The sequence below is a fragment of the Cucurbita maxima genome, unplaced genomic scaffold, assembly GCF_002738345.1.
Source record: "Cucurbita maxima cultivar Rimu unplaced genomic scaffold, Cmax_1.0 Cma_Scf00048, whole genome shotgun sequence".
NCBI lineage: Eukaryota > Viridiplantae > Streptophyta > Magnoliopsida > Cucurbitales > Cucurbitaceae > Cucurbita > Cucurbita maxima.
Genome location: NW_019272064.1, coordinates 201182 through 225609, shown reverse-complemented (window position 1 = coordinate 225609; position 24428 = coordinate 201182). Strand labels below are relative to the sequence as shown.

Below are 24428 nucleotides of genomic sequence, written 5' to 3'. Positions count from 1 at the left end.
CTGGAAATCTTTATTAAAGGCATTGCCTTTTGAAAACAGTATTATAATTTATTTATTTATTAAACATATAATATTATAATTTCACTTTCAAACGTGCCATTTTCAATATTTAAAAAATGCATTTCTTATTATAATCTCTCCTCGGGCCTGCCAAATAATAAATTATTTGGCCTAATATTACAAAAAATAATAATTTAAAGAATAATTGTATTATTTGGCCTAATATTACAAAAAAATAATAATTTAAAGAATAATTGGAATAATTGTAAGTGTGAATTTTTCTCAAAAAAGAAAATAATAATAATAATAATATGAAAATAAAAAATGTTTATTAATATGATAATCTTAATAGAATCTTGATCAATCTTATAAAGATTAAATTAATTTTGTCTCATTATTAAAAAAAAAAAAAAACATCATATTTAACCTTTCTTGTATTTATAAATGAATTTAATTTGGACATATTTCAATGGTAAATTAACAAATTTCTAAATCTTCGACAAAATAGGTTTTTAGTAATGATTTTCTTAGTCTAAGGCAATGGCTAAAAACCGCTACAACATCTATAACAACGATCTTATAACTATTGGCAACACGGTGTTGAGAGGATAAATATGTAATGTGATGCTCGAGTAAATGAGTATATCAATGAACCAAGACCATATATATTCGAGTGAAAGTAATATTGAAGATATGATAGTTAAAAAAGACTAAAAAATAATTTATTCTTTCCCGTGACTCAATTATAAAAACTTCAAAACGTAACTTGTTTGGCTTGGACAAATTCTATGTTGGGTAACATTGCATATGAGCGAGAGCAAAACATGCTAGAAAAACCCGTGTTAGTTTGTGGAGTAATTTTATATACGTAATGTGGTCCTATCATAGGCAAGGCAAAGGAAAACTTGTTCAAGTAATCAATGAAATAATTGCTTAGTGATGACAAAAAAAAAACCGGCGGCTAAAATGAATATTCACATGTTATGAATCAAACAAAGAACTAAATTCGATTAAGTGTTTAAAGGACTCCGTAAATCAAAGAATCTAATCAATCCATCCTAATTGGTACGGTTTGAGTTGAATTATCAAATAGAACTTTACTATGAGATTTCATATCGGTTGAAGAGGGGAACGAAATATTCCTTATAAGGGTGTGAAAACCCCTCCTTATAAAATCGTGAAACTGACAGTGATATGTAACGGGCTAAATCAGACAATATATGCTAGCGATGTACTTTGACTGTTACAAATGGTATCAGAGACAGACACTGAGAGGTGTGCCAACGAAGACACTGAGCCTCCAAGGGGATGGATTATGAGATCACACATTGGTTGGAGAAGGGAACGAAACCTTCATTATAAAGGTGTGAAAACCTCTCTCTAATATACGCGTTTTAAAACAGTAAGCTGACGGCGATACATATGTGTGCTTGAGCTCTTACATTTACCATCGAGATTAACTCAATATTGGAGACCCAAACAAATTTTGTAATTTTACTCCAAAAAGTCTTAAAGTGTTTATCGAAAACATTTCATAATCCAAATTTACCCCTAATTCTCGCTCAAACATTTTGAACCTAATCCAAGCATAATTAACTATCCAAAGTTAGAGTCTAATATTACAACACAAGGGGTGAAACCGAAATGAACCATTGTCTCGTTACTCACTAAAACTTTTGAAATTGATCCATTTTGGCCAAAACCGAGAGTGAGAGAGAGCGTGAACGAGAAAATCATTTGGTAATTGAAAAAAATAAGAACAGAAAGAAGTCTAACCTTAACTCAACGACCCATCCAACCAACAAAAGTTGACCCTAATAATGTTAACGTGTTAAATGTTGGAATTAGATACAAACATAGCTCGTGGAAATATAATTTATCCTTATTTAAATCTCATTCAAACACGAATGATACCCATATAGAGTTACGACACGTTGAGTACACATGCCTACTGGTCCACCATGCTTTAATAACAATGCATTCCCCCATGTTTTACGGGCATGTTTTAACACGGTAAATAGTACTCTTTTAACTTTCATGGGTATTTTTGAAATAAAATACGATAAGGGTATTTTGGTCATTTTTTAAAAAAGGTTTAAAATATTAATGGAAGTTTTTTTTTGTGAAATCATGTTTAGGGTTAACATTTCATTTATGAGCCGAAGAGCCATTTTCATTTTCAAGTAGTGTTAGCTCGATTACGTATTAATCAATATTCGATTGATTGGTCTGAGGTGAATTGGAGAGTAATATGATTAGGTTTAAAAAATTCAAGAACTAAAATAAAAATTTAAAAAGTAATATACAGATATTCATTATAGTTTCACGTGGCAATATAGACGAAGACAACAATCCTCGTCTCTATCGGAAAAATGTTCCTTCATCGACCATATTATATATAAATACGAACATAATTCAACAATAATTATCCATTTTATAATAAATAAATAAAATTTTAAAATATATTTAAACATGCTTCATCCATTCAAGCCAGCTTAGCTTTCCCTTTACTAAAAGAAAATGACTTCATCTTCTTCCTCAGAGCATCCACCGGCTCCCCCGTCTCTGAAACCCATCCCCGGCGGCTATGGCCTCCCCTTCTTCGGACCCATCAAATCTCGCTATGATTACTTCTACTTTCAGGGTAGAGAAAAGTTCTTCCGATCTCGAATGGCCCAATACGGCTCCACCGTGTTCCGAACCAACATGCCACCGGGCCCCTTCATCTCCTCAGATTCCAGAGTCATCGTCCTCCTCGACGCCCGGAGCTTTCCGATCCTTTTCGATACTACTAAGGTTGAGAAACGGAATGTTCTCGACGGAACTTACATGCCCTCCGTCTCCTTCACCGGCGGAATTCGAACCTGCGCTTTTTTAGACCCGTCGGAAACAGAGCACTCTGTTCTCAAACGTCACTTCCTCAAATTCCTCGCCTCTCGTCACGACAAATTCATCCCTCTGTTTCGAACCTCCGTGTCGGAGATGTTTAGTAAGCTGGAAAAAGAATTGGAAAAGACTAACGCCGCTGATTTCAACTCTGTTTCCGATGCGGCGTCGTTTGACTTCATTTTCCGGTTGCTCTCCGATGGAAAACCCGGTGAGAAACTCGGCTCGAATGGACACAGTTTGGTTGATCGATGGCTTATCATGCAGCTCGCTCCATTAGCCACTCTGGGTTTGCCCAAATTCCTCAGCTGCTTTGAAGATCTCATCATCCATACCTTCCCTCTGCCGTTCGCGCTCGTCAAGAACGCTTACAGGTAAAGAAACAGAGAAAAATCAATGAAATAAAACGCTATTTCTTAGCTTTATATTACTAGAAATCATCCAAAATCGAAATCAGAAAATGGGTTTCTTTTACAGGAAGCTTTACGATGCATTTTACGAGTCGTCGGAGACATTTCTAAACGAAGCCGAAAAACAGGGGATAAACAGAGAGAAAGCATGTCACAATTTAGTGTTCTTGGCCGGATTCAACGCATACGCCGGAATGAAAGTGTTGTTACCAATTATACTAAACTGGGTCGGATCCGCCGGTAAGGAGCTTCACCGGAAACTCGCTGGAGAAATCAGAGCCGCCGTGAAGGAAAACAGAGGACTAACATTCACCGCCATAGAGAACATGAGTTTACTGAAATCCGTCGTGTACGAGGTTCTGAGAATCGACCCGCCGGTGCCGTACCAGTACGCGAAGGCGAAACAGGACATTATAATCGAGAGCCACGATTCGGCTTTCGAGATCAAGAAAGGGGAGATGATTTTTGGATACCAGCCCATCGCCACTAGAGATCCGAAGGTGTTTGAGAAGCCGGAGGAGTTTATCGGCGAGAGGTTCGTCGGAGAGGAAGGGGAGAAGCTTTTAAAGTATGTTTACTGGTCAAATGGCCGGGAGACGGAGGAGCCGACGGCGGAGAATAAGCAGTGTCCGGCGAGGGATCTGGTGGTGCTGGTGTCCAGAGTAGTTTTGGCGGAGCTTTTCCTCCGTTACGACACGTTCACCGTCGAGGGAACTCAGTCGTCGTTGGGTTGGTCCGTTAAGGTGAAATCGTTGACCAAAGCCTAATCGCCGTCAACGATTCACCGGGTTTCTGTGTACCTGAGCGCACTGGATTGTTTGTGTAGTAAGAAAATAAATAATTAACGTTTGTATTGTAATTTTAATTATTAATTTATAAACTTTGCTTTTGTTTGGTTTAATTTTTATAATAATAAATAAGTAAAGTTTAAGTTTATCTTCATCTTTTTTTTTTTTATTATTATTATAATTTTAATTTAATAAAATTAGTATAGATTAAGATAAACTCTCCTCGTCTCAATTCATTCATATACTTCAATTTACTTTGCATCACAAATTTAGAGTGATAGGTTAAATTTGGACCGTTAAAATATAAAAACTAAAATGAAATAACATTTTAACAATTTTTTTTGTACGTCTCTTATTTCTTACGCCTCCATGACAAGGGTGGAGTAAGAAAATGGCGCTCGATGCCATGATAAGTAGTGGTGATGGTGGTCGGTGGTAGTCGATAACTCAATAACGAGGGATAGGACGACGGAAAAACAAATTCCTTTTATTCATTCGAGATCCTACATAAGTTGGAGAGGAAAACAAAATATTTCTTAAAGGGTGTGGAAACCTCTCCCTAGTAGACGCGTCTTAAAACTGTAAGATTGACGGCGATACGTAATGGGCCAAAACGTAGTTGTGGGCTTGGGTTATTATAAATGGTATTAGAGCCAGACTCCGAACATTGTGCTAGTGAAAACGTTGGACCCCCAAAGTAATATTTAAGGGATCTATGTTACGGACAATGTCTTTTTTTCTATTAGTCGAGATGTTTCGCTCGTTTCCCGTTTTTTTTTCCAATTTTTTTAAGGGATTAATTTTTAAAAAATAAGAAAAATACATTTTTTAAAAATTAATATAGGAAATTTATTTTAATCTACTTTTAAAAAAATATAATATTTATTGTATTAGATCAAGAAATTAATTAATCCAACTTTTTTAAAAATTAAGCCCACATGGTTTAGCGCTAATGGATAGACACTTCTTAATTTAATATGTCATTATTGTTTAATTATTTAATTAACACGAAACAACACGTTATATTTAAAGATTATTTTATTAATAAACTAATAATATTTTTTAATTTGAGAAATATTTTAGCTTCGATAATTATTAAATTTAATAATTGGCTCCCAATAATATGTTTAGGTGTGTTTATTAATATGACTCCGATAATCTGGACTATCTAAAAGTCAGGTGGTTCGATTTTGTTTTTGTTTAGTTTAGCTTGAATGTTTAAAAAATTGAAATTTGAGTTCGTTTCCCTAGTTGGAGTTTTTTTTGTTAGGTCAACCCGATCCCCCCGAAAATATAACTTAACTCAGCTCTATCTTATTTTTGTTACATATGGCAATAATGATAGAAACTCGAGAATATTTGATATTTGAGTTGATTTTACCCCGACCCAAAAATAGATGGTTGGATTAGGTTAAATTGTAAACTCTATTTAGGTCATTCGGGTCACCTATCCAACAACTCGAAATTTCAAGTTACCGTACAATATATGTCTAAAACAGTACCAGATTTGAATTTTCGTTGAAATTTGCGAGTTTCAAAAGATTTAGTTAAATTATATAAAATAGCATTCAATCGAACAATGAACGTTCCAAAGTTTCATTCCTATTCTTAAATTAAAAAAAAAAAAAAAAAAAAAAACTTGCATTAAACGTTTAAATAATATCCCTAAATTTTTGAAAAATTACATTAATACCCTTAATTGTATAAATTATGACTTTAATAACACGTTTTTTGTCACTGAATTGAAAAAAAAACTTTAATTATTAAGAGAGTTATCGATGTCAATTTATAAAAGGTTTATTCGAGAATATAATTGTTTTAAGAGATGCTTAAAAGTCAGCCGAATAGACATCAAAGTCTTTGAAAAGATGTCGATTTCAAACCGAACATAAAGATAGGTAGAACTTAGAAGTCGCTTTCGAAGACCAATTTTCTTTTCATTTATATGAACAAACCACACAAATCTCTTTTTGCAATAAATACATGAAATTTGACGATTTTCAAAGAAGAAAATTGGTTCAAGTAATTGGTTACCTTTGAATTGTAACCAAAATAAGATGATTGGATATGATCGAAACGACTAAAATCATAAAAGAAATTAGAAATGAAAAGTATCGGAAACAACTAGCAATCAAACAAAAGATGACTCGTAACAATTTTTATGCTTAAAGAAATATATCAGATTTTGCGTGTGTTGCTCATGTACGTTTGTGTCGGGTTCTTACAAGCACATAGTATAGACGTTGGATCAACCTAACCCGATTTGTACCGTTTGAATTGGATTATGAAGTTACCGAATTCAGATGAGAAAAATTTTATGAATTGGATTGTTAATCGATTTTCTTAAAACTAATTTTTTAATTTAATTTCATAAATTTTTTTTTTATTTATTCTCTTATAATTCTTAAAAAATAATTTCTAAAAATTTGAATATTCGATTATAAATTTAAATTAAATATTTGAAAATAAATAAAATAGATGTAATCATTAAAATTAAATAGATATTAAAATAAACCATTAATTAATATCAATTGGTTTATTAGCTCTGCTGGTCCGCTCATGGCTTACCGGACATCTGAGTGGCCTAGCTGTTAATAACACGAATTCAATTATTTAAAACTTGAACAATTAAATAATAGCTTAAAATGTTATCAAATTGGCCTATTAGCTCAGTTGGTTAGAGCGTCGTGCTAATAACGCGAAGGTCGCAGGTTCGAAACCTGCATGGGCCAAAATTTACTACTTTTTTTATTTATAATATAAAAAACTTGAACAAGAAAACATTATTTTAAAATGTTGTCAAATTGGCCTATTAGCTCAGTTGGTTAGAGCGTCGTGCTAATAACGCGAAGGTCGCAGGTTCGAAACCTGCATGGGCCAAAATTTACTACTTTTTTTATTTATAATATAAAAAACTTGAACAAGAAAACATTATTTTAAAATGTTGNCAAATTGGCCTATTAGCTCAGTTGGTTAGAGCGTCGTGCTAATAACGCGAAGGTCGCAGGTTCGAAACCTGCATGGGCCAAAATTTTCTACTTTTTATTTATAATATAAAAAAGTTGAACAAAAAGATATTATTTTAAAATGTTGTCAAATTGGCCTATTAGCTCAGTTGGTTAGAGCGTCGTGCTAATAACGCGAAGGTCGCAGGTTCGAAACCTGCATGGGCCAAAATTTTCTACTTTTTATTTATAATATAAAAAAGTTGAACAAAAAGATATTATTTTAAAATGTTGTCAAATTGGCCTATTAGCTCAGTTGGTTAGAGCGTCGTGCTAATAACGCGAAGGTCGCAGGTTCGAAACCTGCATGGGCCATCTTTTGCTTTTTTCCAATAATTTTAATTATGTTATTTTAATTAATTTTTGTGTGTAGAATGACTGACCAACAAGCGCTCGTGGCCTAATGGATAAGGCGCTTGACTTCTAATCAAGCGATTGTGGGTTCGAGTCCCACCGGGCGTGGTATTTTTTGCAGTCTTTCTGACATGAATATTTAATGTATTTAAGTTACTAATTTTGATTTACAAGGTGTTTTACTTTTAAACATGCAATTGTGGGTTCGAATTCTACTCGGCTTTATCGATTTTTATTTTACTTAATATACATGTCTTATTCTCATTTATATGCTCAGGCAAGTTTCTCAATCCTCTTATCTTCATATAATTACTTTAAGTCGAATGCAGTCTCGGTTCATTTACGTATGCATATTTTAATAAAGTATCATGTGAAACTTAAGACATTTGACTTCTAATCAGAGAATTGTGGGTTCGAATCCAATTGAGTGTGATGATTTCGATTCTACTTCATACTCATTCAATTGGATTATAATAACTTTTCTTGATAAATAAAATTTAAAATTATTGATTCTTCGAAATATTAGATAGTAAATATAATAAAATTAAAATTTTTAGTTAGTATCAGAGTCAAAGTCTCTCGCTTTGTCATGTTGGTGTACCTCAATGATATAGTTATTAACCGTTGGTATCAGAGCTAATCGAACAGAAAGTGATCTCTAGAGAAGAGAAAAGGGTTGCTCGAGATAGAGAGGAGACTTAAGCAATTTAAAGTCTTATTTTAGATAAAACGAGAAAGAGAAAATATTTTATAACTATTAAAAATCATTTAAAAAGATTTGGATCCTTCCCAAAAAAAACCAATGAATTTTCAAGATTAATAAATATCTTAGTTTCATTTAAATATTTTAAATTATTAAAGTTAGTTCAACTTAGCTAATGACTCCCTGTCCTATCAGAAAATTGAAGTATGTCTGTTTGTTTCTCGGGAAAAAAAAATGGTGACATGAATTTTCCCGAGAAAAAAAAAATTTAAACAAATATATATAATTTATAATATTTTTTTCTCAGAATCTAATTTATAATCTCAATGTTATCGTTTTATGAAATCCAAACACTGTCACACTTCTAATTTTTTAATATATATATATTAAAAAGCTAAATATAATAAATTATTATTGAAGAGACCATTTCATTTTTTTTTTCACTTTTAATGAAATCTTGTCCATTAAAATTATTTATAAAAAATAAAAAATAATAATTATTTATTTACAAGATGTTTTGTTTTTATGCTATAAAACAAACTCTTATCAATTTTTATTATTAAAAAAACCAACCAAAAAACAGGTTTTATTGTATTCAAGCATGTCTGTCAGTTTCTTGGGACTTCTTTTTATTTTTAATTAAAAAATTAGTGGTTGACTTTTTTCGAAGAAATAAAATAAATAAATAAATAAATAAATATATTAAAATAATTTAAATATCATCGATCCATAAACTTCTAATTTGTTTTGTTTGGATACGAAGTTTCACATTTGGCTTTTCAATAAATTACATAATTTATTATTAATAATCTTTTTTTTTATTGGAATTCTTATATTTTTGGCTTCTTCATGTAATATAAAAATGGGAAAAAAAGAGAAAAAAAAAAAAAAGAGGTTAAATTACTAATTTATTTGTGTTATTTGATTTTTTAATTAAAAAAATATTAATTTTCGAACTAACTTAAAAAATATTATAAATTTTTAAATTTTCAATTTTATATTAAATAATTTTGAATTATATGGACTTATTAAATTCTAAAAATGAATGTTTAGTATATCAATTAATTTTTAATAATTTTTTTTATATTTATCAACCATATTTATTCACATTAATGTCTTATTTTAATTTTATATAATAAATTATATTTTTTTAAAAAAATATATTATATATTTAACCACGAACTCCAATATAATCTTGTGAATCATTTTTGGTTAGTAGTAGCAGTCAACTTCCCTAAAGTCATATTTCTTTTCTCGAATATATATATATATATATATTTCATTTAATACCATTATAATTTTTTTTAATATGGTTCAATTTCGAGTCATTCAGGTCCATTTTGACAACGTCCACGTTTCTAGTTTTTTATTTCTTAAATCTGGAACGTTTCTAATATTGTGTAGATGTTTTTATAATATAAGCTAAATATTCTACGTTTAATGGTTATTTACATTTAGAATGGTCGTTGATGTCTTGTCCACTGAAATACGTTCGAATTAACCAGTTATGATATCAATTGACACACAAAATACTCGTAACAAAAAGACGTATTCGATATGAATTAGGAGTTTAAACCCATTTCATAAAATGTTGAACTTATATTATCATTGTCCCCTTTGATCGTGTGTTATTCTCAGTTGGCTGGAACTTCTCATTTACGAACGGTTCTTTAATCATGTGATTGAAATTAGTCAACCATATTTGAATCGAAGGTCTTGAACTCAAATTTGTAAAAGACTCTTATCGTTATCGTCTATCTTATGTGAGCGTGAGGACTCGAGTTGTTGTTGAGGTACCAACCGGTTGAAATTGGGTCCATTTTTGGTTGTAGACAACTTTTTGAATGATTTGTCAAAGTCAGCTGGCTGTTTGTTTCCTTTTTATCCTTTCACTTTGCTGCTTCTGAGATTTTCCTTCAAGAAAATAACCCACCAACTGGTTTTCCTTCTTTTAATGCAATGCAAAAAGCTTCAAACCTAAACCCAATGTGTCTTTCTAACACTAGGGACCATTCAAACAAAAATTTGGCACCTTCTATCTACCCACTTCACTCGAGCATTCATCTTTTCAGAACAACAAATATCGAGTGTAGTGTAAAAACGTATCTCCTAGGGAGAGGTTTCTACACCTTTATAACGAATGTTTGGTTCCTCTTAAGGACTCAGTGTCCTTGTTGGTGCACCGCCTGGCTTTGATACCCTTTGAAGGCTAGCCTACCACTAGTAGATATTGTCTGGTCTATTAGAGAGACATTTGCACACCTTTATAAAGAATGGTCTACCCCCTTTAGACCTAATGTCCTTGCTGGCATACCACCCAGTGTCTCTCTAATACCTTTTGTAAGGCTAGCTCACTACTAGAAAATATTGTCTACTTTGACCCATTACATATTGCCAGCCATCAGCCTCACCGTCTTAAAATGCATGAGAGTTTTACACCTTTATAAGGAATGACTTTGTGTCCTAGTGTCCTTGCTAGCATACCAGGCGAATGCTTTGTGTCCTAGCGTCCTCCATGGCACACTATCCAGAGTCTAGCTCTAATACCCATGGTAAGGCTAGCTCACTCCTAGAAAATATTGTTTACTTTGACCCAATCCCCTGAAAGAACCGGACATGATAATTTTTCATCATCCGGCTCGAGCACAAATCAAACGAACCAACTGGATGCACGTATCGCCTTCAGCCTCACGGTCTTAAAATGCGTGAGATTTCTACACTTTTATAAGGAATGAATTTGTGTCCTAGTGTCCTCGCTCGCATACCAAGTGTATGCTTTGTGTCCTAGCGTCCTCGATGACACACTATCCAATGTCTAGCTCTAATACCATATTAAAGAAACACGAACCTCCACAATGGTATGATATTGTCCATTTCGAGCATAAACTCTCTATTACCTTATTTTTGGTTTCTCCAAAAGAGATTGTGTCAATGTAGATATATTGTTCACTTATAAATTCACAATCATTCCCTTAATTAGCCTGGGACTCCCTACCAACTGTAGTCTCGACATATAGACATTCAAACCTCCAAACTCAACAAAAGAATCTTTTTTATTTACGAAGGATGAAGTCTATTTTTTTAAGTTAAAAAACAAAACTTTTTAATATTTTGATTGGATTTATATAAATAAAAGCAAACCCATTTGATAGATTGTCTCCCATGAGGAGTATCCATCCACCACACTGCATTTCTTGTTCTTTCCCACCAGTGTTTATTCTCTTGCATTAATTTAGTTTGGATTGTTCATCTATGAATTTTGCTATCTCTGTTTTAGCGTTTGTCGATATCTAGAGCCACTGTCGTACTGCATTTAATACTGTTTCACTGCTTGTTTTTTCGACATTGATTCAGAACCCATTTTTTGTCTCTGTAATGGCTTCTTAAAGACATCAAATTTTTTACAAACCCCTCATCGTCATTCTTCTTGACCCATGTTTCGATTCAAGAAAACCCCATCTTCTTTTTGATGGTCATTTGAAAAGGATTCGTACGGACACTAAATGGTGAGAACATACAATGTTTCTATGAGAAGATTTGGTCTGTATGTCTTGTCTGCCACGGTTGTCTCTCATAGCAAACATTTAGCTTTTTGGGGATGAAAGTTTATTAGAATGTTTTTGTTGTAATGATTTTTGCTGTTCTACGGGAGATGTTTATGGATTTTTGTTTTGATTTTAGGAGGAAATGGGCAATACAAAGCAAGTTCTTGATGGGGATGTTCAGAATTCCTTGAAGCAGGAGGTATGGACATTCTTCTAGGCCTGTAGTGGCTTTGTTTTTGTAGAACTTCCATTGAGTTCAATCTGAAAAGGGTATTAAAATCATGGAGAAACTGTTGATAGCTTATCGAAAGGGCGTAATTCTGCAACGGGATAAGTAATGTCGAGAAGTTCGACGTTCTTTCGAACTTCTGACTCTATAAACTTTAGTGTTTCACGGGGTGCTTAGGTTGTGGATTATTCAGGAGAAGTGTTCTTAAGCGAAACTGTTTTGATATGTAATGCAACCAAACTCAATATGCAGTCTTTGAAAAGTAGTTTTGTGTTTGATGTTCTATAGCTTTTACTCTTTGTTTAGAATATGCTGTTTGCTTCGGATTCGGATGGTGTGTGTGAGATCCCATATCGGTTAGGGAGGAAATGAAACATTCTTTATAAGAGTGTGGAAACCTCTTCCTAGTAGACATGTTTTGAAAACTTTGAGGGGAAGCCCGAAAGGGAAAGTTTAAAGAGGATAATATATGCTAGCGGTGGGCTTGGGCTCTTTCAAATGGTATTAGAGCATGATATTGGGCAATATGCCAGTGAGGAGGTTGAGCCTTAAAAGGGGGTGAGCACGAGGCGGTGTGCTAGCAAAGACGCTGGGCTCTGAAAGGGGTGGATAGTGAGATACCACATCGGTTGGGGAGGAGAACGAAACATTCTTTATAAGGGTGTGGAAACCTCTCCCTAGCAGACGCGTTTTAAAAACCTTGAAGGAAAGCTCGAAAGAGAAAGCCTGAAGAGGATAATATTTGCTAGGAGTGAGTTTGGGCTGTTACAAATAATATCAGAGCTAGACATCGGGAGATGTGCTAGTGAGAAGGCTGAGCCCCGAAGGGGGGTGGAGATGATGCGGTGTGCTAGCAAGGACGCTGGCCCCAAAAGGGGTGGATTGGGGGTCCCACATCAATTGGAGAAGGGAACAAATGCTAGCGAGGACGTTGGGCCTTGAAGGACCTTGAGGGGAAGCCCGAAAGTGAAAGTCCAAAGAGGACAATATTTGCTAGTAGTGGGCTTGAACGGAACACTCTTGCTAGTAGCGGGCTTGAACGGAACACTCTTGCTAACGCCTGATAGAAAGACTATGAAATCTTTGAATCAAGCTCATTTCTGATATTCTTATACATTCTCCTTAGCCTGCTCCCTGCTCTTTTTTCTGCAGATTCTACAGCTTCAAGAACAATTACAAAGCCAGTTCGTCATTCGCCACGCCTTGGAGAAGGCAATGAATTTTCAGCCTCTCTCACTCTGTTCCGCTACCGAAAACTCGATTCCAAAGGTAACGTCATGGCCATACTTCCCATACATACATGTAATGTTATCTGGTTGTATTGTTGTACATAGTCTTACTAGTTCTCATCAATGTTAGGCTGAGATGGATCTGATTAAACAAATAGCCGTCTTGGAGTTAGAAGTCGTTTATTTGGAGAAATATCTTCTCTCGTTATACCGACGAACTTTCGAGCAACAAGTATCCTCTTTTTCTACCATGGATGATAGCCAAGAATCATTTGGCAATCAATGTAAAGAACAAAATGAAGTTGAGGAACCGGAGAAGTCGTTACACGTTCATCGCAGCTACTCGTCTCTTTCGCAGAGATCACCCGGTTCATCTCGAAGCTATCCATTATCAAAGTATATGGCTAAAGCAGTAGATTCATACCATTCCCTTCCATTATCAATGCTGGAGGTAACTTGATGTTGATCCATTTTGGACAAGGTAGAACTCCTCTCATTTGGGAACTTTTACATTGTTTTTTCAGCAATCTCGAGTTGATGCTTCGAATTCTACGAGCCTCGGGGAGCACCTCGGTTCCTGGAAATCGGATCAAGCAGACGAGTCGCCTAACTGGATTGCTGAGGAGATGATCAAGTCCATCTCTGCAATATACCGCGAACTTACCGAACCTCCTTCGACGAATCATAAGAATCGTTCTCCTATCTCACCTTTGTCATCCATGTACGAACTTTCTTCACAAGATTTGCGCAGTATGAGGAACTACGAAAAGTCGTTTAACTCGAATTTCGAGAACTCATTTCACACCGGAGAATTTAGTGCACCATACGACACGATGTTGAAGGTGCAATGGATTTCTAGAGAAAGAATGAAGGACATAGATATCAACCGCATGCTACAAGGCTTCAGGTGATAGATACCTCATTCAAAGAAGCTATCTGTTTCGTATGCCATGACTCTGATATTGTCACTGCACTGTTGGCAGGTCACTTACTTCTCGGCTCAAAGATGTCGATCTGAAAGTCATGAAACATGACGAAAAACTAGCGTTTTGGATTAATGTACACAACACGCTTGTAATGCATGTAAGTTCAGCACAAACTCTGTGTTTTTCCTTTGATAATGATAAAGCCTGCTAGTAAATGTTCACTATACTTTGTTCTATAGGCTTATTTGCAATATGGTATCCCCAAGAACAGTTTAAAGACTTTGATACTCAAGGTGAGGATAGCTTCTGTTGTATCCATTAACCAAAATAAATTCTCTAAGTACTTCTTTCATTAGCTGTTGTACTTTCCAGGCCGCGTATAATGTTGGGGGACACATAATAAGTGTCGATATGATACAAGGCTCGATTCTCGGGTGTCGTTTGCCTCGTCCGGGACAGGTTAGTATCATCTTTGTAACAGCCCAAGCCCACCGCTAACAAATATTGTCGTGTTTGGGCTTCCCAAGGTTTTAAAACACTTTTGGTAGGGAGAGGTTTCGACACTCTTGTAAAGAATGTTTCGCTTTCCTCCCCAATTGATGTGGGATCTCACAATCCACCTCCCTTTGAGGCTCAGCGTCCTCGCGGGCACTCATTCCCTTCTTTCATCGATGTGGGACCCCGCAATCCACCCCCCTTCGAGGCCCAGCGTCCTTGCTGGCACACTGCCTCGTGTTCACCCCCCTTCAAGGCTCAACCTCCTTGCTGGCACATCGCCCGGTGTCTGACTTTGATATTATTTGTAACAGCCCAAGCCCACTGCTAATAGATATTGTCCAGGCTTTTTTCATTTGAGCTTCCCCTCAAGGTTTTAAAACGTGTCTATTAGGGAGAGGTTTCCACACCCTTACAAAGAAAATGTTTCATTCTCTTCTCTAACCGATGTGGAATCTCACAATCTCAAAATTATGTTTATGTTCTCGGAATTTTGTGTCACCAATGTATATCAGTACATTCAATGTCTGACTGATTTGTTGCTTGATTAGTGGCTGCACTTGTTTCTCTCGTCGAAAACAAAACTTAAGGTCAACTATGCACAGAAATCCTTTCGAATCAACCACCCCGAACCTCGGTTATACTTTGCTCTATGTTGCGGGAGCCATTCCGATCCAGCAGTATGTTATAACATCTGATTCTAGTATTGATGTCAATCAAAGCTTCGGATGAAACCGGTTTTGATATCGCTATTTGTTGTTTTACGTAGGTTCGTGTCTATACGGCGAAGAGGCTGAACGAGGAGTTGGAGGTTGCAAAAGAAGACTACATCCTTTCGAATTTGAGGACACACAAAGGGCAGAGAATTCTACTCCCCAAGATTGTTGAGTCCTTTGCCAAGGATTCTGGCTTATGCCTGGAAGATTTGGAGGACGTTGTCGAGTGTCTAAGGCTCGACGGGCGGATAAACGACGGTCGGCAGCTGCAACGAAAGAAGTTGTGGAAGAGTATTGGGTGGATACCTCACAACTTCACCTTCAGCTTTCTGCTATCCAAAGAATTGGGATGCCACCAGTCCCTGTCTTGATAGTTTCATACTAAAATCTGAAACATTTTTGTCGAATCGAGATTCGATCATTTGGCGTTGAAGGACGGCTCGTGATTGCAGCTTGGAATGACAGATGAATCATAGCAATGGCTTACGAAGCAAGGTCATGATGTTGAATCCAAAAGGGGAAGAAAAAGGTGCGTTTTGGACCAAAAATTGAGCTGTTTTATCGGTCAAAAACAGGAACAGCAGGTTATGATTCAACTGTCATCCTAAGATGTCTTGTCTGATGTCTGTTATTGTTGATGCAATGTCTCAAAATGCTGCAGTTTTTGTAGACTTCCTTTGATTTTGTCAATCTGTTCTAAGGAAGTTTGTCTAATGGTTGTTTCAAATATGAGCTTTACCTACCGTACTATTGTTAGATCCTACATCGATTGGAGAGGTGAACGAAACATTTTTATAGTGTAGAAACCTCTTCTTATTATACGCGTTTTAAAAATCGTGAGGCTGAGGACAATACATAACGGGCCAAAACGGACAATATTTGCAAGCGGTTGATTTGAACAGCTACAAATGGTATCAGAGCCAGACACCGAACGTTGGGCCCCCAAGGAAGGTGAATTGTGAGATCCCACATCAATCAGAAAGGGGAACGAAACATTCCTTACAAGTGTGTGGAAACCTTTCTCTAGCAGACGCGTTTTAAAAACAATGAGGCTGACGACGATACGTAACGATTCCTTATAAGAGTGGAAACCTCTCCTTAGCAAACGCTTTTTAAAAAACAGTGAGGTTGATGACAACAAGTATCGGTTCCTTGTAAGGGTGTAGAAACCTCTCCCTAGCAGATGCAATATATAATAAGTCAAAACGGACAATATCTATTAGTGGTGGGTTTGGTACATATATGTAGCAATTTTCAAGTTTTTTAGTCGTCCAATCCTTAGAATCTCTTTCGGGTGGGGTCTTGGTTTATTTATGTATATCTCATTTATTCTGGGTCACAAAAATAATAAATAATTTTTTAATGCACGTCGATTTTAATCAATTTTAAATGAATTTAATAGTGTTGACAATCAAATTAAAAAAAAAAAATAATTTTTAAGTAAATAAATAAAAATGATTAAATGTTTAAATTTTTTGAAGCGTATAAACTACGATAACTGTTTTTTTTTTTTTCATAAAGTATTATTATAATATAGATTATATATATGACAAAGAAGCACCTGCCACAGACCTCATAGCTTGGCGGTTGTTTGAGACCTTTTCCTCCATTGTCATCTTCACTTTCAGAAGAAACCCTAATCCGCCATTTTTGTTCCTCGAAAACCCTCTCGGAGGGTTTGGTTTGGTGTGGGGAGAGATGGAAGAACAAAGCACGGCTATAATTTTAGCAAGAGCGACAGAGTTGAGGCTGAAGATTAGAAGCTCTGTTAACACCACCACCACGAGTTCGGCGGTAACTTCCTGGGAGAATCGGGATGATCGGTTCGCCGTGGATGAAAATAATGGCGTTGGTTCGCGGCGGAGTGTGGCCGACGCGATTGAGGTAACGGAAGAAGACGAGGAAGCGGTGAGGCTTTTGAATATCTGCGGTGCGCTCGAGTCTCTTGAGAATCAACTCTCTTCGTTTCAGGTTTGATTGTTCTTTCCTTGTTTTATGAATGAAGATTGAAGAATATGTTTCGATTTAGTGACTTATGTTGAAAATTGTTGTGCGTTATATGATCGATGTAGGCCTGTTTGGATCTGATAGTTGTCGTGATTGCTCAAAGTTGCATAGTCTAGTCCAAGTACTTACTGTATAAAGATCGATTTGAATCAGTTTAGGGTATAAATTGAATTCATTCGAGCATCATTTTAGATATGGAATTGTTTTCTGTTCCTAAACATATGCTAGTAGTCTGAAAGCTTGCATTTATATGTTGGTGCATTGTTGCACTTACTACCTCTCTGGTACTTGGATAAAAATATGAATGGAGTGTGAGATCCACGTCGGTTGGGGAGGAGAACTAAACATTCTTTATAAGAGTGGAAACCTCTCCCTATCCCTATTTGACATGTTATAGAACCTTGAGGGGAAGCTTGGAAGGGAAAGCCTAAAGATGATAATATCTGCTAGTAGTGGACTTGGGTGGTTACAAATAGTATTAGAGCCGGACATTGGGCTATGTGCCAATGAGAAGGTTGAGCCCTGAAGGGGGTGGACATGAGACGGTGTGCCATCAAGGACTTTGGGCCCTGAAGGAGGTGGATTGGGGGTCCCACATCGATTGGAGAAGGGAATGAGTGCCAGCAAGGACCGCTGGGCCTTGAAGGGGTAGATTGTGAGATCCCAAATCGGTTGGGGAGGAGAACAAACCATTCTTTATAAGGGTGTGAAAGCCTCTCTCTAGCAGACTTGTTTTAAAACTTTGAGAGAAAGTCCGAAAGGGAAAGCCCATATAATACAATATCTGCTAGCGGTGGACTTGGGTCGTTACATGTGGAGCATGATTCTCCCTCAATTTGAACATTTTATTGCATTTATTTGCTAATACTAAAAGTATCAGGCAGTTGAAAGCTGATGGTTTTAGTGCTTCAGCATATACAACTTATGAGGTTGTTAAAGCCTTCAACGCCTCACTTCACAATCCACCCCACCCTTTGGGCCCAGCGTCTTCGCTGGCACACTACTCGGTATCTACCTCTGATATCATTTGTAACAGCCCAAGTTCACCGCTAGCAAATATTATCATTTTTGAATTTTTCGTTTCAGGCTTCCCCTCAAGATTTTCAAAACACGTCTGCCAAGGAGAGGTTTCACACCCTTATAAGGAATGCTTATTGTCTTCTATATTATTTTATAGAACATTCTTATATTTTATCTTCTAATTTGCAGGATTTACAACAACTGCAAAGGTACGAGAAGGAAGTAGCCCTTTCCGAGATCGAGCATAGCCGCGAGATGTTACTGGATAAGCTGAAGAAGTACGAAGGAGAGGATTTGGAAGTGATACACGAGGCGTCAGCTTTTGTTGGGGAGACCGTGCAGCACAACCAGGATCTCATGCTTCCTCCATATACAAGCCATCCTGGTAATGGCTACTTACATCCCTTCCCTTCTGCACTCAAGTTTGTGAGGGCTGCTACAAATAAAGCTACAAAGGAACTTAACGAATCAGAACGGAAACACACGAAATTGAATTCGAGGAACTCGAGGAATAGATTAGGATCCTTCATTAGTATAGCTGCAAAATCCGTGGTTACCATTGTTGGCATAGTATCCCTACTGCACTTGGCTGGTTTTCGACCGAAGTTTGCAGCAAAAATTGCTGCTTTGAAGGCTTTGGACTGTTTTCGACGGTCTGCAGCTGTAAATAAAGAATCACGCCATGGATGCCCTCCGGGAAAGCTCAATGCGTCGTGAAAGAGAGAATCGAAGTTCCGTTTTCTTCGGTTGTGGCTAAACCAGATGTAAACTATGGAAGCGGGTAACAGTTCAATCCGACATGCTTGTGTGAGATGTGTTCTCTGAAAGGTCCTCGCTTATGCTAGTTTTTACATTCTTTTGCTCTGCAAAAACGTTTTCGATCAATGTTCTCATCTGCATTCATCTTTTGATCAAATTTTTGAAGAAAGTATTGACACAGTACAAAGATCATACAAAATTTCACTCTTGATTGATTTTTCCAGGAAAAGAGCTAAAGAATCTGCGCGTCAACCTGTCGTCGGGACCTAAAGATCGGTGGACGACAACGAAAACAAGGGAAAGCAACAACCCGTCGTTTGAATCGTCGACGATGACTGTTATCGACGAGCCTGCAACGAATAGGACTAACGGGGATTGTACTGATAAGCCAAGAAACTGTAGGCATGCTACTCAGTGCAGGGAAGGCTTAAAAAAAGATGACTTTTGCTAATATGAGCTTATTAAGGGTCCATGTAGGTCTTGAACTTACAACATTCATGTTATTAGTCCGATGTTCTAATTGGTTCATGTCGGTCTCAAATCTGCGATTTTTGTGTTATTAACACCACTAATCAACTAATTGAATTAATAGGCCCATGTGGATGGTGCTAATAGGCTTAGAGTTGTTGCTGTTGCTGTCTAATTTTATTATTATTTTTTTTTTGTTTTTTGTTTTTAAGATCTTGATCAACTGTCCTAATAAGCCATGGCCCATGCAAATCTTGAACCTCTGACTTTTGGTTTTTTTTTTTTTTTTTTTTTTTTTTTTTTTTTTTTTTTTTTTTTTTTTTTTTTTTTTTTTTTTTTAATTTAAATCAAAATCTAGACCTGATCCTGTCCCATCTTTGACTTTTGCATTACTAGCATAGGATCTAATATTGATATCTACATGTTATTGACATCCGTTCAGTCTTTTTTATTATATCCGTCCAGTCTTTTTTTGGTTTACTTTTTTAAATTTAAATCAAAATCTAACGAACTGAGCTAATAGGCTTACAACTGTAGTGTTATTGATATCCGGTTCAGTCTATTCGGTCTGAGCTAATAGGCCTACCTACAACTATAGTGTCATTGATATCCGATTCAGTCTTTAGGCCTACAACTATATCATTAATATCACTAATATACAGTCCAATCTCATTCTTCCATGCGTTATTAACGTGCTCTAGAGATAATAGGCCACTAGAGCTAATAGGTCATGCGTTATTAACTTGGAATGATTATGGTCCATGCGTTATTAACGTGCTCTAAAGCTAATAGGCCACTAGAGCTAATAGGCCATGCATTATTAACGTGGAATGATTATGGCCCATGCATTATTAACGTGCTCTAGAGCTAATAGGCCACTAGAGCTAATAGGCCATGCATTATTAACGTGGAATAATTATGGGCCATGTGTGTGCTCTAGAGCTAATAGGCCATGCCGTGTGGAATGATTATGGCCCATGGAATGATTATAGCCCATGCGTGTGCTCTAGAGCTAATAGGCCATGCTTTATTAACGTGGAATGATTATGCCCATGCGTTAGGCATGCCATGTGGAATGATTATCTAGAGCTAATAGGCCATGGGTTATTAACATAGAATGTTTATGGCCCATGCATTATTAACTTTTTCTAGAGCTAATAGGCTCAATTGCAATTGAAGGCCTTTAGACTTGTAATATTATATATTAACTTTTTTATTAATTGTAAATACAAAGTTAAAATGCCTCTAATTTAATTTCATACTTTCAATAAAACTTTCAATAAATCATCAAATTAGGACAGTCCTACATTATAATCCACATGTTCTTCCCTCAACATGTCCCTGCCGTATTAGTAAATCCCGTGTATCCGTTAATCTAAATATAATTCAAATAATTTAGACATATTCTCGGCCGAGTTCGAATTCTCCGATTCATGTAACCAAGCGAGTCAAACGGTCACCATTTGAAGAACGAAACTATACAAATATGAATAGCAATATATAAAGCCTTAAACCATTCAGAACTTGGGGGGAAAACTAACAGCCAGAATAACAGCTTAGTGAAACTATGATTGATTTTGATGTACAATTCGTTAAACAAAAACGGATACGATAATACTACTACTAGCAATTCAGCTCATCGACGTCTGTTCTGAACATGTAATCTTCACCCTCTAGCTCGTCTTGAAGTAGACAGATCAACGGTGTAACTGATCTCTCACCTTCATCTTTATCATCCGATGATCGCCTTCCCTGGTAATAGCAATTGCATTTACCAGTAGAAATGAAAGACATACACGAACTTTTATTGCGATTGTTGAAAGATGCATAATCAAGTCGAGAATTACTGGAAGTACTCATGAAGACAACCATATTCCGAGAGTTTATGAACACTTTTGATTGACAGAAAACCAACCCGGGTTGTTGAAAGTCCAAACTATGGCTCACAGAAGGAATCAGGCCCTTGTCTAAACTAGCCACTAGGCTCTCTAAAAGGGCATACTGGCATCCTAACTTAAGGTTCATAATTTATGATTCTATTATGCTGATGAATCCAGATCTTTGATAAGGCAATAGGGTTGGCTTTGAAACTCAGACAAAGAAGTAACTATGGAGCATTTGGAATATGAACACCTACGGATGTGAATGCTAGGCCTATCGGTGCGTTTTTCTTGTCAGGAGAAAAGCAACAAAGAGCAATCAGTTGTTAGGGGAGGGGTATAGATCAGATAGCAACGGAGCCCATGTTCAAGTATTTTGTTTGGTCTTGTATTTTGGCCTAGAATGTAAGGTCAGTGAGTTCATGGGCTCATCAAAGTGATTGGTACCCACTGTCGTATTTTGGCCTAGAATGTAACATGAGTGAGTGTTTCAGGGCTCTCACAGAGTTTGGTGGCCATTAATCTTGTATTTTCGCCTAGAATATAAGGCCAGTGAGTTCACGGGCTCTCGAAGAGATTGGTGCCCATTATTGTTGTGTTAGCCTAGAATGTAACGAGAGTTGGTTTCGGGGCTATCGAAGAGTTTGGTGGCCATTAATCTTGTATTTTGGCCTAGAATATAAGGATAGCGAGTTCATGAACTCTCGACAAGATTGGTGCCTACTATTGTTGTATTTTGGCCTAGAATGTAACGAGAGTGAGTTTCAGGACTCTCGAAGAGTTTGGTGGCCATTAATCTTGTATTTTAGCCTAGAATGTAAGGTCAGTGAGTTCATGGGTTCTCGNTGAGATTGGTGCCAACTGTTGTATTTTGGCCTAGAATGTAATGAGAGTGAGTTTCAGGGCTCTCGAAGAGTTTGGTGGTCATTAATCTTGTATTTTCGCCTAGAATGTAAGGCTAGTGAGTTCACGGGCTCTCGAAGAGATTGGTGCCCACTGTTGTTGTATGTTGGCCTAGAATGTAACGAGAGTTAGTTTAGGGGCTATCGAAGAGTTTGGTGGCCATTAATCTTGTATTTTGGCCTAGAATATAAGGTTAGCGAGTTCACGGACTCTCGACGAGATTGGTGCCCACCATTGTTGTATTTTGGCCTAGAATGTAACGAGAGTGAGTTTCAGGGCTCTCGAAGAGTTTGGTGGCCATTAATCTTGTATTTTAGCCTAGAATGTAAGGTCAGTGAGTTCACAGGCACTCAACAAGATTGGTGCCCACTATCGTTGTATTTTGGCCTAGAATGTAACGAGAGTCAGTTTCAGGGGTCCCGAAGAGTTTGGTGGCCATTAATCTTGTATTTTCGCCTAGAATGTAAGGAGAGTGAGTTTGACAGACCTAGAAGAGCTCGGTGACCATTGTTCTCGTCATCTTTGTGCAATATCAATCAAATAAGTCATCTACAGCCTATCCCGAAAATAACAACCGACCCAACACAAGAAATTAAAGGCGAAACATCCGTGCTAACCTTACGCAAGGTGTAGAAGAAGTAATGAAATCCATCGCCAAAAGTACTGCACTCAAACGACCAAGTAAACTCGGGAGCATTGAATAAGGGACGCCTGAAATGCGGCTGAAGAGAAAGCAAATCATATTAGAACGAGGAAGTGTAACATCCAAGGACAAGGAGTTCCAAGAATTTGATTATAAAACCTGGCCAAATGTAATTGAGACAAAAATGCCATCTTTCTTCAAGACCCTATGAACACCTTCAAGCATTGCCATGACCTTCGATCGCGTTGATGGTTGAGGATTCCACGGGTCACCACCATCCACGAACAAAACATCCTTCCAAGTTATGAACAGCAGAAGGAATGATAAATGAAGACAACAAATGCAAGTTCCAATATCTCGAGGAAAAACAAAACTGCAAGTTGAGTAGTTACCATGGTTCCTTTCTCGACAACTATGTCAAAACACTCGTCACCGAAAGGCATGTCTAGCATGTCAGCTTCCAGCACCTTTATTTCTAATAATCGAGAGAGAAAATGAATAAGGTGAGAAAAGGCACACTGTTATTAACGTACATGGATCGTTTCCTTCTATTGTTTATCTCATTTGAGTTCGTGGAAAACCGTGAGTTATCATCTAAGAAGCGTAGACAGACATGACACGAACATAGACACTGCATACATCAGTTTCTAAAACGTAGGACATGCACATGTTGCATACACTTTTTGTTTATAAATAAAATGTGTATATATTGATGTAGAAATACTTATAGACAAAACATGTAAATTTAGCATAAAACCAAAATATACTTCACTAAAAACATACATCAGTGATATTTGAAATCATAAAAGATATCGAAAGATTTAGTTGGCTATAACCAGAGGAAGAAGATGTAATCGCCCAAGCCCACTACTAGCAGATATTATCTTCTTTGGGCTTCCCCTTTCGGGGTTCAGCATCCTCGCTGACACTTGTTCCCCTCTCCAATCAATGTGGAATCTCACAAACCACCCACCTTCGGGTCCCAACGTACTCGCTGACACACGTTTCTCTCTCCAGTCAATGTAAGATCTCACAATCCACCCACCTTCAGGGCCAGCGTTCTCACTGACACTTGTTCCTTTCGGGGCCCTGCGTCCTCACTGGCACTTGTTCCTTTCGGGGCCCTGCGTCCTCACTGGCACTTGTTCCTTTCGGGGCCCTGCGTCCTCACTGGCACTTGTTCCTTTCGGGGCCCTGCGTCCTCACTGGCACTTGTTCCTTTCGGGGCCCTGCGTCCTCACTGGCACTTGTTCCTTTCGGGGCCCTGCGTCCTCACTGGCACTTGTTCTTTTCGGGGCCCTGCGTCCTCACTGGCACTTGTTCCTTTCGGGGCCCTGCGTCCTCACTGGCACTTGTTCCTTTCGGGGCCCTGCGTCCTCACTGGCACTTGTTCCTTTCGGGGCCTGCGTCCTCACTGGCACTTGTTCCTTTCGGGGCCCTGCGTCCTCACTGGCACTTGTTC

The 24428-nt window shown here is 37.1% G+C and overlaps 4 protein-coding genes and 6 non-coding genes across 10 annotated transcripts in view; 9 read left to right on the top strand and 1 right to left on the bottom strand.

Moving 5' to 3' along the window:
- Window positions 1-2485: 2485 nt before the first annotated feature.
- On the top strand, window positions 2486-4197 carry LOC111470925 (allene oxide synthase 3-like). The gene is made up of 2 exons (XM_023116576.1): window positions 2486-3260; window positions 3364-4197. Exons 1-2 carry the CDS (start codon window positions 2521-2523, stop codon window positions 4061-4063), a joined length of 1440 nt encoding a protein of 479 aa, XP_022972344.1. The 5' UTR covers window positions 2486-2520; the 3' UTR covers window positions 4064-4197.
- Window positions 4198-6742: 2545 nt separating this feature from the next.
- TRNAI-AAU lies at window positions 6743-6816 on the top strand. Its single transcript has one exon. It is a non-coding gene; the product is annotated as a tRNA-Ile (tRNA).
- A 74-nt stretch (window positions 6817-6890) lies between these two features.
- Window positions 6891-6964, top strand: TRNAI-AAU. The gene has a single exon. It is a non-coding gene; the product is annotated as a tRNA-Ile (tRNA).
- A 74-nt stretch (window positions 6965-7038) lies between these two features.
- On the top strand, window positions 7039-7112 carry TRNAI-AAU. Its single transcript has one exon. It is a non-coding gene; the product is annotated as a tRNA-Ile (tRNA).
- A 72-nt stretch (window positions 7113-7184) lies between these two features.
- Window positions 7185-7258, top strand: TRNAI-AAU. Its single transcript has one exon. It is a non-coding gene; the product is annotated as a tRNA-Ile (tRNA).
- A 72-nt stretch (window positions 7259-7330) lies between these two features.
- TRNAI-AAU lies at window positions 7331-7404 on the top strand. Its single transcript has one exon. It is a non-coding gene; the product is annotated as a tRNA-Ile (tRNA).
- Window positions 7405-7478: 74 nt separating this feature from the next.
- On the top strand, window positions 7479-7551 carry TRNAR-UCU. The gene has a single exon. It is a non-coding gene; the product is annotated as a tRNA-Arg (tRNA).
- A 4098-nt stretch (window positions 7552-11649) lies between these two features.
- LOC111470971 lies at window positions 11650-16026 on the top strand. The gene is made up of 10 exons (XM_023116636.1): window positions 11650-11709; window positions 11828-11890; window positions 13073-13189; window positions 13280-13600; window positions 13674-14056; window positions 14133-14232; window positions 14315-14368; window positions 14448-14534; window positions 15122-15250; window positions 15340-16026. Exons 1-10 carry the CDS (start codon window positions 11650-11652, stop codon window positions 15655-15657), a joined length of 1632 nt encoding a protein of 543 aa, XP_022972404.1. The 3' UTR covers window positions 15658-16026.
- Window positions 16027-16841: 815 nt separating this feature from the next.
- Window positions 16842-19667, top strand: LOC111470934 (plastid division protein PDV2-like). The gene is made up of 3 exons (XM_023116590.1): window positions 16842-17257; window positions 18503-19141; window positions 19297-19667. The coding sequence occupies exons 1-2, from the start codon at window positions 16985-16987 to the stop codon at window positions 19028-19030; spliced, it is 801 nt and encodes a 266-aa protein (XP_022972358.1). The 5' UTR covers window positions 16842-16984; the 3' UTR covers window positions 19031-19141; window positions 19297-19667.
- A 1352-nt stretch (window positions 19668-21019) lies between these two features.
- The window catches only part of LOC111470938 (methyltransferase-like protein 13), a 5050-nt gene continuing 1641 nt past the window's right edge, over window positions 21020-24428 (bottom strand). Inside the window, exons 4-7 of the mRNA XM_023116594.1 lie at window positions 23359-23441; window positions 23126-23260; window positions 22941-23045; window positions 21020-21292 (exon numbers count right to left, since the gene is read on the bottom strand). Coding sequence (XP_022972362.1) covers window positions 21164-21292; window positions 22941-23045; window positions 23126-23260; window positions 23359-23441 — 452 coding nt within the window. The 3' untranslated portion in view covers window positions 21020-21163. The remainder of the gene's footprint in view (window positions 21293-22940; window positions 23046-23125; window positions 23261-23358; window positions 23442-24428) is intronic.

Bases quoted from the DNA above. Each gene is read 5' to 3' on its own strand.
- LOC111470934 (XM_023116590.1), top strand. From the start codon at position 16,985: ATGGAAGAACAAAGCACGGCTATAATTTTAGCAAGAGCGACAGAGTTG. The intron at 17,258-18,502 runs GTTTGATTGTTC...TCTAATTTGCAG, and splicing joins ATCAACTCTCTTCGTTTCAG to GATTTACAACAACTGCAAAG.
- LOC111470971 (XM_023116636.1), top strand. From the start codon at position 11,650: ATGGTGAGAACATACAATGTTTCTATGAGAAGATTTGGTCTGTATGTC. The intron at 13,601-13,673 runs GTAACTTGATGT...TTGTTTTTTCAG, and splicing joins TTCCATTATCAATGCTGGAG to CAATCTCGAGTTGATGCTTC. The intron at 14,233-14,314 runs GTAAGTTCAGCA...TTTGTTCTATAG, and splicing joins ACAACACGCTTGTAATGCAT to GCTTATTTGCAATATGGTAT.
- LOC111470925 (XM_023116576.1), top strand. From the start codon at position 2,521: ATGACTTCATCTTCTTCCTCAGAGCATCCACCGGCTCCCCCGTCTCTG. The intron at 3,261-3,363 runs GTAAAGAAACAG...TTTCTTTTACAG, and splicing joins CTCGTCAAGAACGCTTACAG to GAAGCTTTACGATGCATTTT.